Genomic DNA, 13,131 nt, shown 5'->3' on the forward strand with positions numbered 1-13,131 from the left:
CCTCCCATATTTTAGTTTTAGCTTTCTAGTGATAAAGCATGGACACATTTTTTTAGAAAGCAGAAAAACCTAAAAAAAATTTTTTTTTCCTTTGAGACAGGGTCTCACTTTGTCTTCCAGGCTGGAGTGCAGTGGCGTAATCTTGGCCCACTGCAGCCTCAACCTCCCGGGTTCAAGCGATCCTCCTGCCTCAGCCCCCAAGTAGCTGAGACTATAGGCATGTGCCACCATGCCTGGCTAATTTTTGTAGAGATGGGGTTTCGCTGTGTTGCTCAGACTGGTCTCAAACTCAAGCGATCTGCTCAAGTGATCTGCCTGCCTCAGCCTCCCACGTGCTAGGATTACAGGTGTGAGCCTCTGCGCCCAGCCTCAGCAAAACATTTTTTAAAGTTAGCAGTCACCTTAGACAGACATTGTTCTGATAAGTATTTTACAAATAAACTCGTTTAATCATAATTCTGGGAAGTAGATTTTCTTATTATTCCCTTTTTACAGATGAGGAAACTGAGGTGCAAATAGGATAAAATAACTTACCAATGGACAAGTGAGTTGTAGAGCCAGGATTTGAACCCGGGCAGCTTGGCTCTAGGGTCCCTACCTAACTACTATGCTATGCTCTCTAGAATTAAAGCATATTAGAGAGTTGAAGATTTGGAGATGGAACACTTGATTTCCTAGGTGTGTTTTGGGATACTTACCTTATCTTAGATTCAGTTTTGGTGTCTGTAAATTGTGGGTTATAATGTTGTTTGGCTTCCAAGACTGTTTTAAAGATCACATTATTTGACTGGGGCAAAGGGCTTTGTAAGATATACATGCTATAGATAGCATCAGTTATTGTTATCATTATGTCAGGGATGACGAAGAACATCTCTGTCAATTGAAACTTGTAAACTAAGAACCTTTGTCTGTTTTGTCCTTACAAAACTGATAAAAACTGAATATCTGCATCGGTGTGGCAGATTACACCTTCCAGACAGATTATATTTTGGCAAAAACGATTCTCATATTTCTGTGCCTATGACATTGGTATTACTATGGTAGGTTTGTGTCACCCCTTATGGGAAACTTCGGATGCTCTTGTCTTCTTGGTAAAGAATCCTGTTGACCATCCAGCGCAGGCATTGTGGAGTTGTGAAGTGTTTTCGTAGGAAGATGCAGGCAGTCCCGGGAATGGGCATTAACTCTCATTTTATAAGAGACTTTTTTTTTTTTTTTTTTTTGAGACGGAGTCTCACTCGCCCAGGCTGGAGTGCAGTGGCGTGATCTCGACTCACTGCAAGCTCTGCCTCCCGGGTTCACGCCATTCTCCTGCCTCAGCCTCCCTAGTAGCTGGGACTACAGGCACCCGCCGCCATGCCCAGCTAATTTTTTTTGTATTTTTAGCAGAGATGGGGTTTCACCGTGTTAGCCAGGATGGTCTTGATCTCTTGACCTCGTGATCCGCCTGCCTCGGCCTCCCAAAGTGCTGGGCGTGAACCACCATGCCCGGCCTATGAGACTCTTAAAATGCACTCAGCAAGAAGGAACCTCATAGTGCAATTGCCGCATAGAGAAAATAGAATTATGAACAGTCAGGAAGAAAGAAAAACACACCTTGGTCTATGGGTTATGGTATTAAAATATTATTGGCCTGGTGTGGTGGCTCACGCTTATAATCCCAACACTTTGGGAGGCCGAGGCGGGCAGATCATGAGGTGAAGAGATCGAGACCATCCTGGCGAACATGATGAAACCCTGTCTCTACTAAAAATACAAAATACAGCCTGGTGTGGTGGCGGCCGCCTGTAGTCCTGGCTACTTGGGAGGCTGAGGCAGAAGAATCACTTGAACCCGGGAGGCGGATGTTGCAGTGAGCCGAGATGGCACCACTGGACTCTAGCCTGGTGACAGAGCAAGACTTGGTCTCAAAAAAAAAAAAAAAAAGTCATCATGTCTTCCTTCTGAGAAATACCATGTCTTTCTGTCAAGCTATTTTCTTGAACCTTGTAACCTTGAAGAATGTGCAAGAAAATATAAATTAAATAATCCACAATTGTATTTGACCAATTTTGTACATCATGTTATAATATACTGGGAACATAAATGAAAAAGCGAACTGTATTCACACATAGCTGTTCTTTTGGAGACCGAGTCTTGCTCTGTCACCCAGGCTAGAGTGCAGTGGCGTGATCTCTGCTCATTGTAACATCCACCTCCCAGGTTCAAGCAATTCTGCCTCCAGTCCCAGGTAGCTGGGGCTACAGTTGTGTGCCACTACACTTGGCAAATTTTTTTTTCTATTTTTAGTAGAGACGGGGTTTTGTCATGTTGGCCAGGCTGGTCTCAAACTCCTGACCTCAAGTTTTCCACCCGCCTCAGCCTCCCAAAATGTTGGGATTACAGGCGTGAGCCACTGCACCCAGCCTGTTCTTTGACTGGGATGAGATGACCAATCACTGAGCAGAAATATTGGATAAGAGATTGGTCACCCATCATTGTGAGAACTGGATTAATCCAGTGAGAACTGGATTAAGGACTTCAAGAGATGTTCTCATTGTCAGTAAGAAAATTGGATAGTTTAATAAGAACAGGTCTGGGAGGGAGAAAAGTGAGTTGACTCTTCTATTAGCCCTTGTTTAAGAATGACAGTTGGCCAGTGTGGTGGCTCACACCTATAATCCTAACATTGGGGGAGGCCGAGGCAGATGGATGAGGGCAGGAGTTCAAGACTAGCCTGGCCACAATGGTAAAACCCCGTCTCTACTAAAAATACAGTAATTAGCTGGGTGTGATGATAGGTGCCTGTAATCCCAGCTATTCTGGAGGCTGGGGCAGAAGAATCACTTGAACTTGGGAGGCGGAGGTTGCAGTGAGCCAAGATTGCGCCACTGCACTCCAGCCTGGGCGACAGAGGCAGACCCTGTCTCAAAAAAAGAAAAAAAAAAAGACAATTGGTAAAGATTATGCAATAATGCCTTATTGCAATATGACTTTCTGACCTGCCTTTCTATTCATTTTTTCAAATACACAATGGAAATACTTCCATAGGGGTAAAAACAACTTATTAAAGGACATTTCCACTCTCTGCAAATGTTGACTAGGTTACACTAAATTTAATATGAACAGAACTTATATTTTCCTACTTAAATGGTGGAATTTTTAAACTAATATACCATCATAATGTTGTTTTCCAGGCTGCCAGAAATTGTCTAGTAAGTGAGGCGGGAGTTGTAAAAGTATCTGATTTTGGAATGGCCAGGTATGTCCAAGTATATGTGGTTTTAGGTGATGTTTGCATTTTTTTGGTGGAATTAATAAGTGTGGGAATAATTTGCAATGACGAAGCAGAAAGGAAATCTTGTTAACTGATTCTCAGATTAAAATAAGTATATATTGTGATGTTAGTAGTTCTCTCCACTAGGTGGTAGTATAGCCTGTTAAATATACTATATTTCCTGGTGTGGATTAGATTTCTAGAATCTTTTGTTTTCACAAAAACATATTTGGTGGTGAGGTTCTTAGTATGTCCATGTCTGCAATGTTTTTCTTCTCTTAATTTTTATAATTTAATAGTATTATAAAATACCTTTAAAAGGTATTTAGTTTATTTTTTGTCGCTTCTTCCTCTGTCTGTCCATTGATTCATCCATACATCCACCCATAAAAAATCAGGTGCCTGCTGCGCGCCAGGCATAATGATAGGCTGAACCACATTAGAGAATAAGACCTACAAGTCCTTGCCCGCACGCAGCTTACATTCAGGAAGAAGGTGAATCAGAAGACCTGATAAAGTTACATGATTGAGCAGGGTCGATACTGGTAAACTGTGGCTGTCAGTCTGACCCACACTTCATTTGGGTTTCACATTTTTAAATGGATGCAAAAATGAAAAGAATATTATGACATGTAAAAAAAATCTGAAACTCCAATGTCACTGTCCATAAAAATAGCATGACTGAGACATAGCCTCGCTCATTCATTTAGGTGTTACCTGTGACTGCTTTCCCGCTACAGATGCAGAGTCGAGTAGCTGTCTTGGGGACTGTATGGCCTGCCAGATCTGAAATATGTTTTATCTGGCCCTTTACAGAAAAGTTGACTGATCCCTGTAATACAGATAATTTGAGGTGGTGCCGAGTGACAATGCAGGGCAAGAGTGAGGGTGGCTACTCGATCTGATGTTCAGGACGACCTCTTTGCGATAGGGAGATTTGTTTGGAGACAAGAAGGTAGGAAGTAGCCAGTATAGGTGAAAATAAAAGGATAAAATATTTCAGGTAGGAAGAAAAAGTGAAAAAGCTTGAAGTCTGGGACACGTCTGGCCTGCTCAAGGAATGGAAAAAGCGCTAGGGTAGCTGGCCAACGGGCAGCGCCAGGAATGCTTATAAATGCAGGCAAGGACCAGGCCATGTAGGGCCAGGTTTAACTCCTAAGGAAACTCAGGCCCAGGGAGATTAGAAAACTGTTACTGTCAGAAATGGGACCAGAACTTCCAACTCTTAGGATATTAATTACCCAGTGCTCTTTATTTGCTTTTATATAAAGATACTATATATTTGGCAGGCTGTTGGCCACTTTCATATGTTCAATCTTCATATGTTAGGCTTTCAGAAAATCTGCACTTTTGTATCAACCACTCAAAAACACTCTTTATACCCTAAAGTCAGACTCCCCTGGCTGACAGTTTGATCCAGCCCATAGTGGCATTGTCTGCCAGCCAGCAGCTGGCTTTGTGCTGAGTCATCATCTTTGTCTACAGAGCAAAGGACGTTTGTGCAATTCTTTGAAAATTTTCTCATGGAAGCTTTTAGAAATTAATGGCATATTCACATATAATACAGAAATACATTCCTTTTGTAAATATGTGCTGCCCACCTTACAGAAAGGGCTGAAGTCTTTTCATCTACCAACCCTAATCAAGGATTCTCCCCCAAAGTTAGCCACTGTTAACAGTTTTTGTATGTTCTTCCAGAAGGACATAGTATGTTCACATAAAAAAGTTATTAAAAAAAAATAATAATAATAAAAAAAGAAAAAAAAAGTTATATAGTATTGTTTTGAGTGCATGTATGTATGTGGGGATGTTATGTATAAATGCATACTCCACTGTTTACATGTGGCATTTTGTGTTGTGTTTTTGTTTGTTTGTTTGTTTTTTGCATTTGCCATCTTCATATGCTATAGTTTTAAATTGTGCTCTGTGGAATTGTGAGGGCTGAAAGCAAGTGTGTTTCTAGATGCTTTATACCACTTCCTCTGGAGCAGCTCTGCTTTAGATTTTTTACATATGGGGCCTGTGGGTAAAATTTTATTTAAAGAACAGAATTGCTTACAAAGAAAAGCTTGCAAAGTATTTTATGATACATTGTCTCTATTGCCTTATAAAAAGAAAGAAAAACAGAAAAATCAAAGTGCAGATGGTAATGTGGTGATGCATCCATCTCATGCACTTAAATTAAGCTGAGAGGAAGTTGGAAATCACCAGGTGTGGCCACTGAGGTGAACATTTAGCTTCAACCGGATGCTTGTTGGACTTCAGTCAACTGTGTTTTTGATTGCAAGGGGAAAAAAATGAAAGAACAAGTAGAAAATGCAGATTTTTCTTCAGAGGTGTAAGCCCATGGTGTGTCTTACTCTAGGTATGTTCTGGATGATCAGTATACAAGTTCTTCTGGTGCTAAGTTTCCTGTGAAGTGGTGTCCACCTGAAGTGTTTAATTACAGCCGCTTCAGCAGCAAATCAGATGTCTGGTCATTTGGTAAGATCCATGGTCCATGCTTCCTCATGTCCGTCCGCCCTGAGGAGGAAGTGGATACATCCATTTGGTAATCCTGATTCTTTTCCAGGTGTTTTAATGTGGGAAGTATTCACAGAAGGCAGAATGCCCTTTGAAAAATATACCAATTATGAAGTGGTAACCATGGTTACTCGAGGCCACCGACTCTACCAGCCGAAGTTGGCATCCAACTATGTATATGAAGTGATGCTGAGATGTTGGCAGGAGGTATAGATTTTTTGTGGGCTTTCTTTTTGAATATTTTAGGGATTGGGCTTGGTAAATAGACAACATGCAGTCTTTATAGCCTAGTGAGGTGCTGCGTGCTTTATAGTGATTTCAAGCTCTAGGTAGGAAGCCAACCCTCTCAACTCAAATTCTGAATAACGGGAAAAAGAATGTAAAGATGTGGAAAATGCTAATAACTACCTCGATACATTCAGGCTGCTTCCTCACTCGCAAGTGGGACTCCTTCCATCATTGCCTGAGCTAGGGACTTGGGGAATACACCTGGAGAAGTAGCTCTTTTTTCACTGGGTCACTTGTAGAGTTGAAATATTATTTTTTTTACCAGAGTTGGTTTCTTTCTCTAAACCTCAACTTTCCGAGGTCTTTGGAAGTATTGAAATGTCACCTCCTAAAAGAGGTTAGATACCGAATGACTTCTGAAAGACAGTAACATTAGCTCACATGTATTATGTACCAAGCACTATACTTAGTGTTTTGGATTTAGTTCTCAAAACAACACTTTGAGGTGGAGACACTTTGTGCCACTCTGTAGATGAGAAGATTAAGGGTCATGAGGTTGCTGCTTGCCTGGGGTCACTTAACTACAGAGCAGTATAGGCCTGTCTGACTCCAAAGTCCAGGGTCTCAACCACTGGCTGTACTGCCTCCCCAAGAGTTGATTGGGATGGGCATAGACATTCTGGGCAGGAAGTGGTGCTAAAGGGAGAGAGAACAGCTTGAGCAAAGGTAAGGAGGTGGTTATAAACACGATGTTTGTGCACGACAGTGGAGATAGTGGCCCTATTTAACAGACAGCCCATGTGAGGGATTTTGTGGGGAATAAAATTGGGTGACAAGAGGGTGGGGGAGTGGCAGATTATAGAGGGTCCTATAAATTTGCAGGACTTGATTTCACAGGCATGTCTCTTGAAGAGAGACATGAAAGCAGTGTCTTAGAAAGGTTAGCCTAGCAGCAGTACATGCAGGGTAGATTAGGGTAGAGACAAGACCCCTCTGGAGATGCCTGTATGTCCCAGTCCCAAAGCAGTGAAGCCTCTCTGTAATATGCTATGTTTAGGAGTTGGAGCAGTGAGAGGTTTTTTGGAATGGATTCTGGAACCTACAGCTTCTCTTTGACTTTTAATTGTAGAAACCAGAGGGAAGGCCTTCTTTTGAAGATCTGCTGCGCACAATAGATGAACTAGTTGAATGTGAAGAAACTTTTGGAAGATAAGTGATGTAACCAGTGGCTCCCAGATTCCAAAGTTCAAGGAAGGATGGGCACTTTGTGGCTTTTAATTTATTGAGCACTTGGACATGTAGATGGTTTTACTTGTAAAGTGGAAACACATAAAGAATTTGCTTCTAGACGGAATCTCCCAGAGTGTTTCCACTTAGAAACACTCTGTTGCCTTAGAAATGGTGATTAAAATCACTCATTTCTATTCATTCCTCAGGCACTTGAGTGACAGTTGTTTACCAGGCACTGTGTATAGCCCCAGGGTTTGGCCATTTAGGGGTGCACACATGGGACCATGTTAGCTGATGCCAGTTGAAGGCCAGGGTATTTGGGAAGGGGAAGGGTATTAGAGTCATGACCCAGCAACCCTTCTTTTTCCCTTTGACTTCTACAGAAATCTGGGCCTGAGACATTGTCTGCAATTGGGTTCTAGATAAATCAGGAACCCACCTAAATAAGTACCCATCTTTTGTTTTGAAAACATCTCAGTTTTCAAGACTGCTCTTAGTATTACATGAACAATATTTGTATGCTGTATATATTGTAAATATATGTAATATATAAAGTTATATATTTATAAGAAACACGAGTTGTGTTTTAATTGAAACTTTTAATCCTGTAGTATATGAGCTCACCTTCTTAGGACTAGAGACTGTGCCTAACAGCTGTTAATTCATTTCCCCCTGAACATCAAATATACCTGAAGAGAAGAAAGTCTAGACTCTTCTATGAGTAACACCCCCTCCTCACTCAGGTAAATGTGTCTGGGGATGCCTGTCCAGCTTAACCACGTGCATTTGGCCTATGTAATCCTGCCCATGGTGGCCGCAGCTAATCAGAATCAGATGGAAAATTAAACTAGGTAATCTACTTCTAACCCTTAAAAATATTCCCTGGGGCACAGGCACTATAATTGGAAGTGCTGGGCTCTAGGGCAGAAGGATCAGGTGACGTTCACAACAAAGTTTGCCCCCACCTCACGCAGGGCCCAGAAGCACCCCAAGTTGTGGTGGAGGATCCAGGAAGCTACCAAGAGAAACAGCGAGCATGGTGTTCTGAGCTGGCTCCCGCACGTTTTTTAGGAGGCCTGGTTGGACTTGGGTTCCTGGATGGGTAGGACTGTTGTACCTCACAGGAGACCCTGCTGTCAAGACTCTGTGTGTGGATTTCTCACCCTTAGAAGCTCTACTAAGACATCAATGGAGTTAGGGCCTGCCTTTTTTCCTCGTGAGCACCAAGGAAAAGAAATTATCTTGGTTACGTGAGTGCCAGCGAAAAGAAACTATATCAGTCACCCAGAGACTGTTTATTGCCCAACACGTTATTCTTGCTATTGGTGGGGTAACTAGCTGAGGAAGACACAGTGCCTTCCCTTCAGGAGTTCCGTCTCCTCTGGAGGCTGCGATGGTCTGCTCTGGAGCATTGGGTGAACACACAGACTGGCTGCTCTGGGCAGCACCTTCACTTTGACCCTGGAGAACCATTTCATTTCATCCTGGCCAGTCTAGAGTCTGTGCAGCAGGCAGTCCATCCACTGAAGGCTGTGTTTTTTCTTTTCCTGTGCCCCTTGTAATGGAAGAAAGTAAACTGCTTATTCTGAGCCTTATCACAATCTGCCACATTCCTTCTCATCTACCTGTTTAACCATACCCCCATGACAAAAACATGCACAACTTTTTTTTTAAGTTCCAGGGTACATGTGTAGGATGTGCAGGTTTGTTACATAGGTAAACGTGTGCCATGGTGGTTTGCTGCACCTATCAACTCATCACCTAGGTGTGCATTAGTTATTTTTCCTGATATTAGCCTGATATATTTCCTGATATTAGCCTGGCCTGCATTAGCTATTTTTCCTGATGCTCTCCCCTCATCTGCCCTCCCCCAAGAGGCCCCAGTGTGTGTTGTTCAGCTCCCACTTATAAGTGAGAACATGTGGTGTTTGGTTTTCTGTTCCTGCATTACTTTGCTGAAGATAAAGGCTTCCAGCTCCATCCATGTCCCTGCAAAGGACATGATTTCATTCTGTATGGCTGCATAGTATTCCATGGTGCATTATGTACCACATTTTCTTTATCCAGCCTATCACTGATGGGCATTTTGGTTGCTAACCATGCACAACTTTTAACTGACTTGTAGCTTATTCAAGGAGTCGGTCCTGGCACACTCTACCTTACTATCACTATCAGCCTTTTCTCCTTCCTTCCTGACCTTCCCTCCTTCCCTCCTCCCATCCCATACTTCCTTTTTCACCTTGAGGAGCTATGGGAAGTACTAGGTGGTATGAAAGAGAGTGAGGAGAAGATAAGAGTCCCTACCCTAATGGTCAATGTATGCTTTTTATGGGAAAACAAGATAGATAGTACCTGGCAACATTTGTGAACATTTCCTTCAAAAAACTTTAAATATTTTTCACTAAGACTTATAAAAAAAAGCTTTTATACGAAAGCATAACTAAGGCAGAAGGGGAAGTAAAAATAACAGTCATCACCCAGAATGCTAAGGAGACCCTAATCTAAACAGGAGATTGGAAGGGCAATGGGAATATGCTGTGTCTTCATTAAAGTTGTTCTGTTGCTCTCTGGGCTTGGACCTGGTTCGTGGCGAGATGGCCAAATGTACTAAGAAAGTTGGATCGTCAGTAAATACGGGACCCGCTATGGGGCCTCCCTCCGGAAAATGGTGAAGAAAATTGAAATCAGCCAGCACACCAAGTACACTTGCTCTTTCTGTGGCAAAACCAAGATGAAGAGACGAGCTGTGGGGATCTGGCACTGTGGTTCCTGCATGAAGACAGTGGCTGGCAGTGCCTGGACATACAATACCACTTCCGCTGTCACGATAAAGTCCGCCATCAGAAGACTGAAGGAGTTGAAAGACCAGTAGATGCTCCTCTACTCTTTGAGACATCACTGGCCTATAATAAATGGGTTAATTTATGTAAAAAAAAAAAAAAAGTTGTTCTGTTAATTAGTTAACACATAGTTATGCTTTCCAGTGGGATGAAGTGAAACTCCCAAGTGTGTTTTGTATTGTTGGTGTTTTTATATTTCTCAGTCATCCCCCAATCACATTTTAGGGTTATTACTAGATTGACTTCGCCCAAATAAAGTGTCTGCTGAGTGGGAGGATGGAACATTCTAAACTCAATATTCCAGAGCCTAGAATCTAATTGTTTCTGCCACTCAGAGTGTGGCCTTGGGCAAGTCCCTTATTCTGTCTGTGCCTCCATTTCCTTCCCAGTCCAGAGAGGGCAGTTTGACTTGATGATTTTAAAGGTGCCTTTTACCAAAATTTTGTGATTTCTTGAAAATGATGTTTGCGAGTCACCCACACCTTTGGGGATGAGAGACTAATAGCAGACACCCTCAGAGATTGGGATGGAGATTACTGAGCTTTCTTATATAGGCCATTGGTTGTCATTTATACTCTTCTGAGGTTTTCAGAACAGGAAAATAGGTGGGGTTAACTCTGCCCGTGAGAAACATCTTGAGTGAACTATGATTTCAGTTGAAAGATGTGTTTTTGTGAGTGGAGCACTGCAGAAGAACTGAAGACTGTTGTGTGCTCCCTGCAGAAGGGGCTGCCATGATCCTTTCCTCCTGTGAGTAAGATGAGCTTTCTCAATTTATTTTCGGGGCTTGTTCTGGACCTATTCTTCTTGAACAGCAGAGGATGTTTTTCTTTCTAAGGCACAGAGCTTGGGAACATTAAAAGGTAATTTCCTCAGATGTTGTGACAGAGTTTTGTTTCTTATTTAAAGAACCACGGTGGTGATGTAATTCTAATAAAGGTTCAGCATTGAGAACATAAATGAAAGAAAAACAAAAGAATGTCCAGGAATCTACATATGTGTGTGTAGAAATGCAATCAGTGTGAAGTACTTGTTTTTAGAATGAGACTGTAATGAACTTTGGGCTGAAGGCCAGGAGACCAAATTCTAGTTCTGGATTTGCTCCAGCAGTGGTGGATCACAGTTGGCAACTTTATATATATATAAATACACACACAGACACAAATAAATATATTTAAGGCAAAAGGAAGAGAGGTCAAAACACAACTGTGTTTATCATGTAAACATATAGACTTACCCTTATTTTCACAGGAGTATTTATTCACAATTTTGTGTAGACATCCGTTATTGAGGACCTTTCCCAGGCAATTGAAATTTAGGCAAAACTGATTCTTACCTGCAGTCAGAGCCTGAGTAAAGGCAAAAATAAGAGTCAAAGTCATGAGTCTCCACATGGTTAAGAGTGTGAACATGGTCGAGTGTGAACACTGGCTTAAATGTCTCTTTCCCTCATATATAATATTACATATGAAGATGTTATTTTAATATTTTTATAGAATATAAGACCACCGTTAAAAATAAGTGCTAGTTTTAGGAGAACAGAGAAAGATTCCCTAGATGCTGTTATCTGTGAAGATCCTTGGTTTGAAAGAGCCGTGGGGATGCTTATAAATCCAAAGAAATTAGAATAAAAAGAAAAACAAGGAGAATAGTCTTCTAAATAAGAAGGCAGCCATCATATCAGAATTGCAATATCTTTGTTTCTTTATAAAGGTATTTATTGAGCACCTACCATGGGCCATGGTCTATACCAGTTCCTTTATATTCATTATCTGAAAGCTTCACTACAAACTGGCAAGGTGAAAATTGTTATTCTTATGTAGCCAATAAGAAAATAGTGCCTTTGAAAGTTTAAATCTCACCAAAAGCTCACATGGTTGTCACACTCAGGATTTAAGCATGAGACTTTTTTTTTTCCTGAGACAGAGTCTTGCTCTGTCACCCAGGCTGGAGTGCAATGGCGTGATCTCAGCTCACTGTAAGTTCCACCTCCTGGGTTCAAGCAGTTCTCCTGCCTCAGCCTCCCGAGTAGCTGGGACTACAGGTGCACGCCACCATGCCTGGCTAATTTTTCTATTTTTAGTAGAGACAGGGTTTCACCATGTTGGCCAGGCTGGTCTCGAACTCCTGACCTCAAATGATTTACCTCAGCCTCCCAAAGTGCTGGGATTACAGGTGTGAGCCACCACACCTGGCCAAGCATGAGACTTGCCAGACTTGGGATTTAAGCGCTCTTCCTTTTGCCTTAAATATATATATATATAAAAATATATATACACACACACATACGTACACACATATATAAGTTTGTATATATAAATAAGCTCTCAAAGGGAGTGTGTGTATGTGTATGTGTATATTTGTATACATATAAATCTGCCAACCGTGATCCACAAATGCTGGACAAAATCCAGAACTAGAACTTTTGCCCAGGCGACTCCCTTTTTGGCCACCTTGCAACAAAATGTAAAGAAACAATAAACCTAAGAGGTGCTTTAAGAACTTTATTTTGGGAGTTGCTCAGTTTTGGAAATACTTGTTAATTTATCTCTAAGACTCAGAGGGCGTTATTTTGCAGATAAGGAAGGAAAATACTGTCTTTGATTTTAATACTAGATGATGATGGAACCAAGCTTCAACAAAGCTCAGTCATATCAGATTAAAGCAATCAAAGGCCAGCTAAAAAAAGTCAAGTTTTTACATTTCTGACTTTTAGGTGGCATTAAGGAAAAAATGATTGTAATTTTTAAATGTCATCTATTTAAGCCAAACCCCTTACAGGAGCCAACAATTGTTTGTAGATTTTGTAAAAAAATAAATAAATAAATAGACCACATTATTCCAGTTGTGCTGACCTGAAAATAACTCGTAGTCTTCCATTCACGCAGATAAGAACAAGGCTCCTGTTAACAGAAATATAGGCCAAGCAGAGCAAAGCAGAAAAAGCGAAAAAGCAGCAACCTTTGTCCCCTGCCACCCCCACTGGCAAGACAAGCTCAACAGTGACTTAAGAATCTTTAAATGTTAAAAGCTGTGTGAGCATCTGCTCTTTAT

General features: G+C 41.5%; 2 protein-coding genes and 1 pseudogene across 8 annotated transcripts in view; all 3 read left to right on the top strand.

The window, feature by feature from the left end:
* Positions 1-8,340, top strand: part of LOC105487666 (tec protein tyrosine kinase) — a 138,562-nt gene extending 130,222 nt beyond the window's left edge. For 3 of the 4 annotated variants that reach the window (XM_011751177.3, XM_011751176.3, XM_011751175.3), the window contains 4 exons: positions 3,177-3,241; positions 5,622-5,740; positions 5,829-5,986; positions 7,137-8,103. In XM_011751177.3, coding sequence (XP_011749479.1) covers positions 3,177-3,241; positions 5,622-5,740; positions 5,829-5,986; positions 7,137-7,220 — 426 coding nt within the window. In that variant the 3' untranslated portion in view covers positions 7,221-8,103. Of the gene's footprint in view, positions 1-3,176; positions 3,242-5,621; positions 5,741-5,828; positions 5,987-7,136; positions 8,104-8,211 lie in introns of those variants that run through there. The other variant, XR_011621305.1, reaches the window with a different exon arrangement.
* Positions 8,341-9,816: 1,476 nt separating this feature from the next.
* LOC105487665 (large ribosomal subunit protein eL43-like) lies at positions 9,817-10,180 on the top strand (annotated as a pseudogene).
* A 9-nt stretch (positions 10,181-10,189) lies between these two features.
* The window catches only part of LOC105487664 (TXK tyrosine kinase), a 71,977-nt gene continuing 69,035 nt past the window's right edge, over positions 10,190-13,131 (top strand). For 2 of the 4 annotated variants that reach the window (XR_011621306.1, XM_011751174.3), the window contains exon 1: positions 10,201-10,827. Coding sequence is in view for 3 of the 4 variants with exons in the window: in XM_011751174.3 (XP_011749476.2) it covers positions 10,812-10,827 (16 nt within the window). In the remaining variant the exon portion in view is untranslated. Of the gene's footprint in view, positions 10,828-13,131 lie in introns of all 4 variants that reach the window. The other 2 variants (XM_071093622.1, XM_071093623.1) reach the window with 2 other exon arrangements.

The sequence above is a fragment of the Macaca nemestrina genome, chromosome 3 (genome assembly GCF_043159975.1).
Source record: "Macaca nemestrina isolate mMacNem1 chromosome 3, mMacNem.hap1, whole genome shotgun sequence".
Classification (NCBI taxonomy): Eukaryota; Metazoa; Chordata; class Mammalia; order Primates; family Cercopithecidae; genus Macaca; species Macaca nemestrina.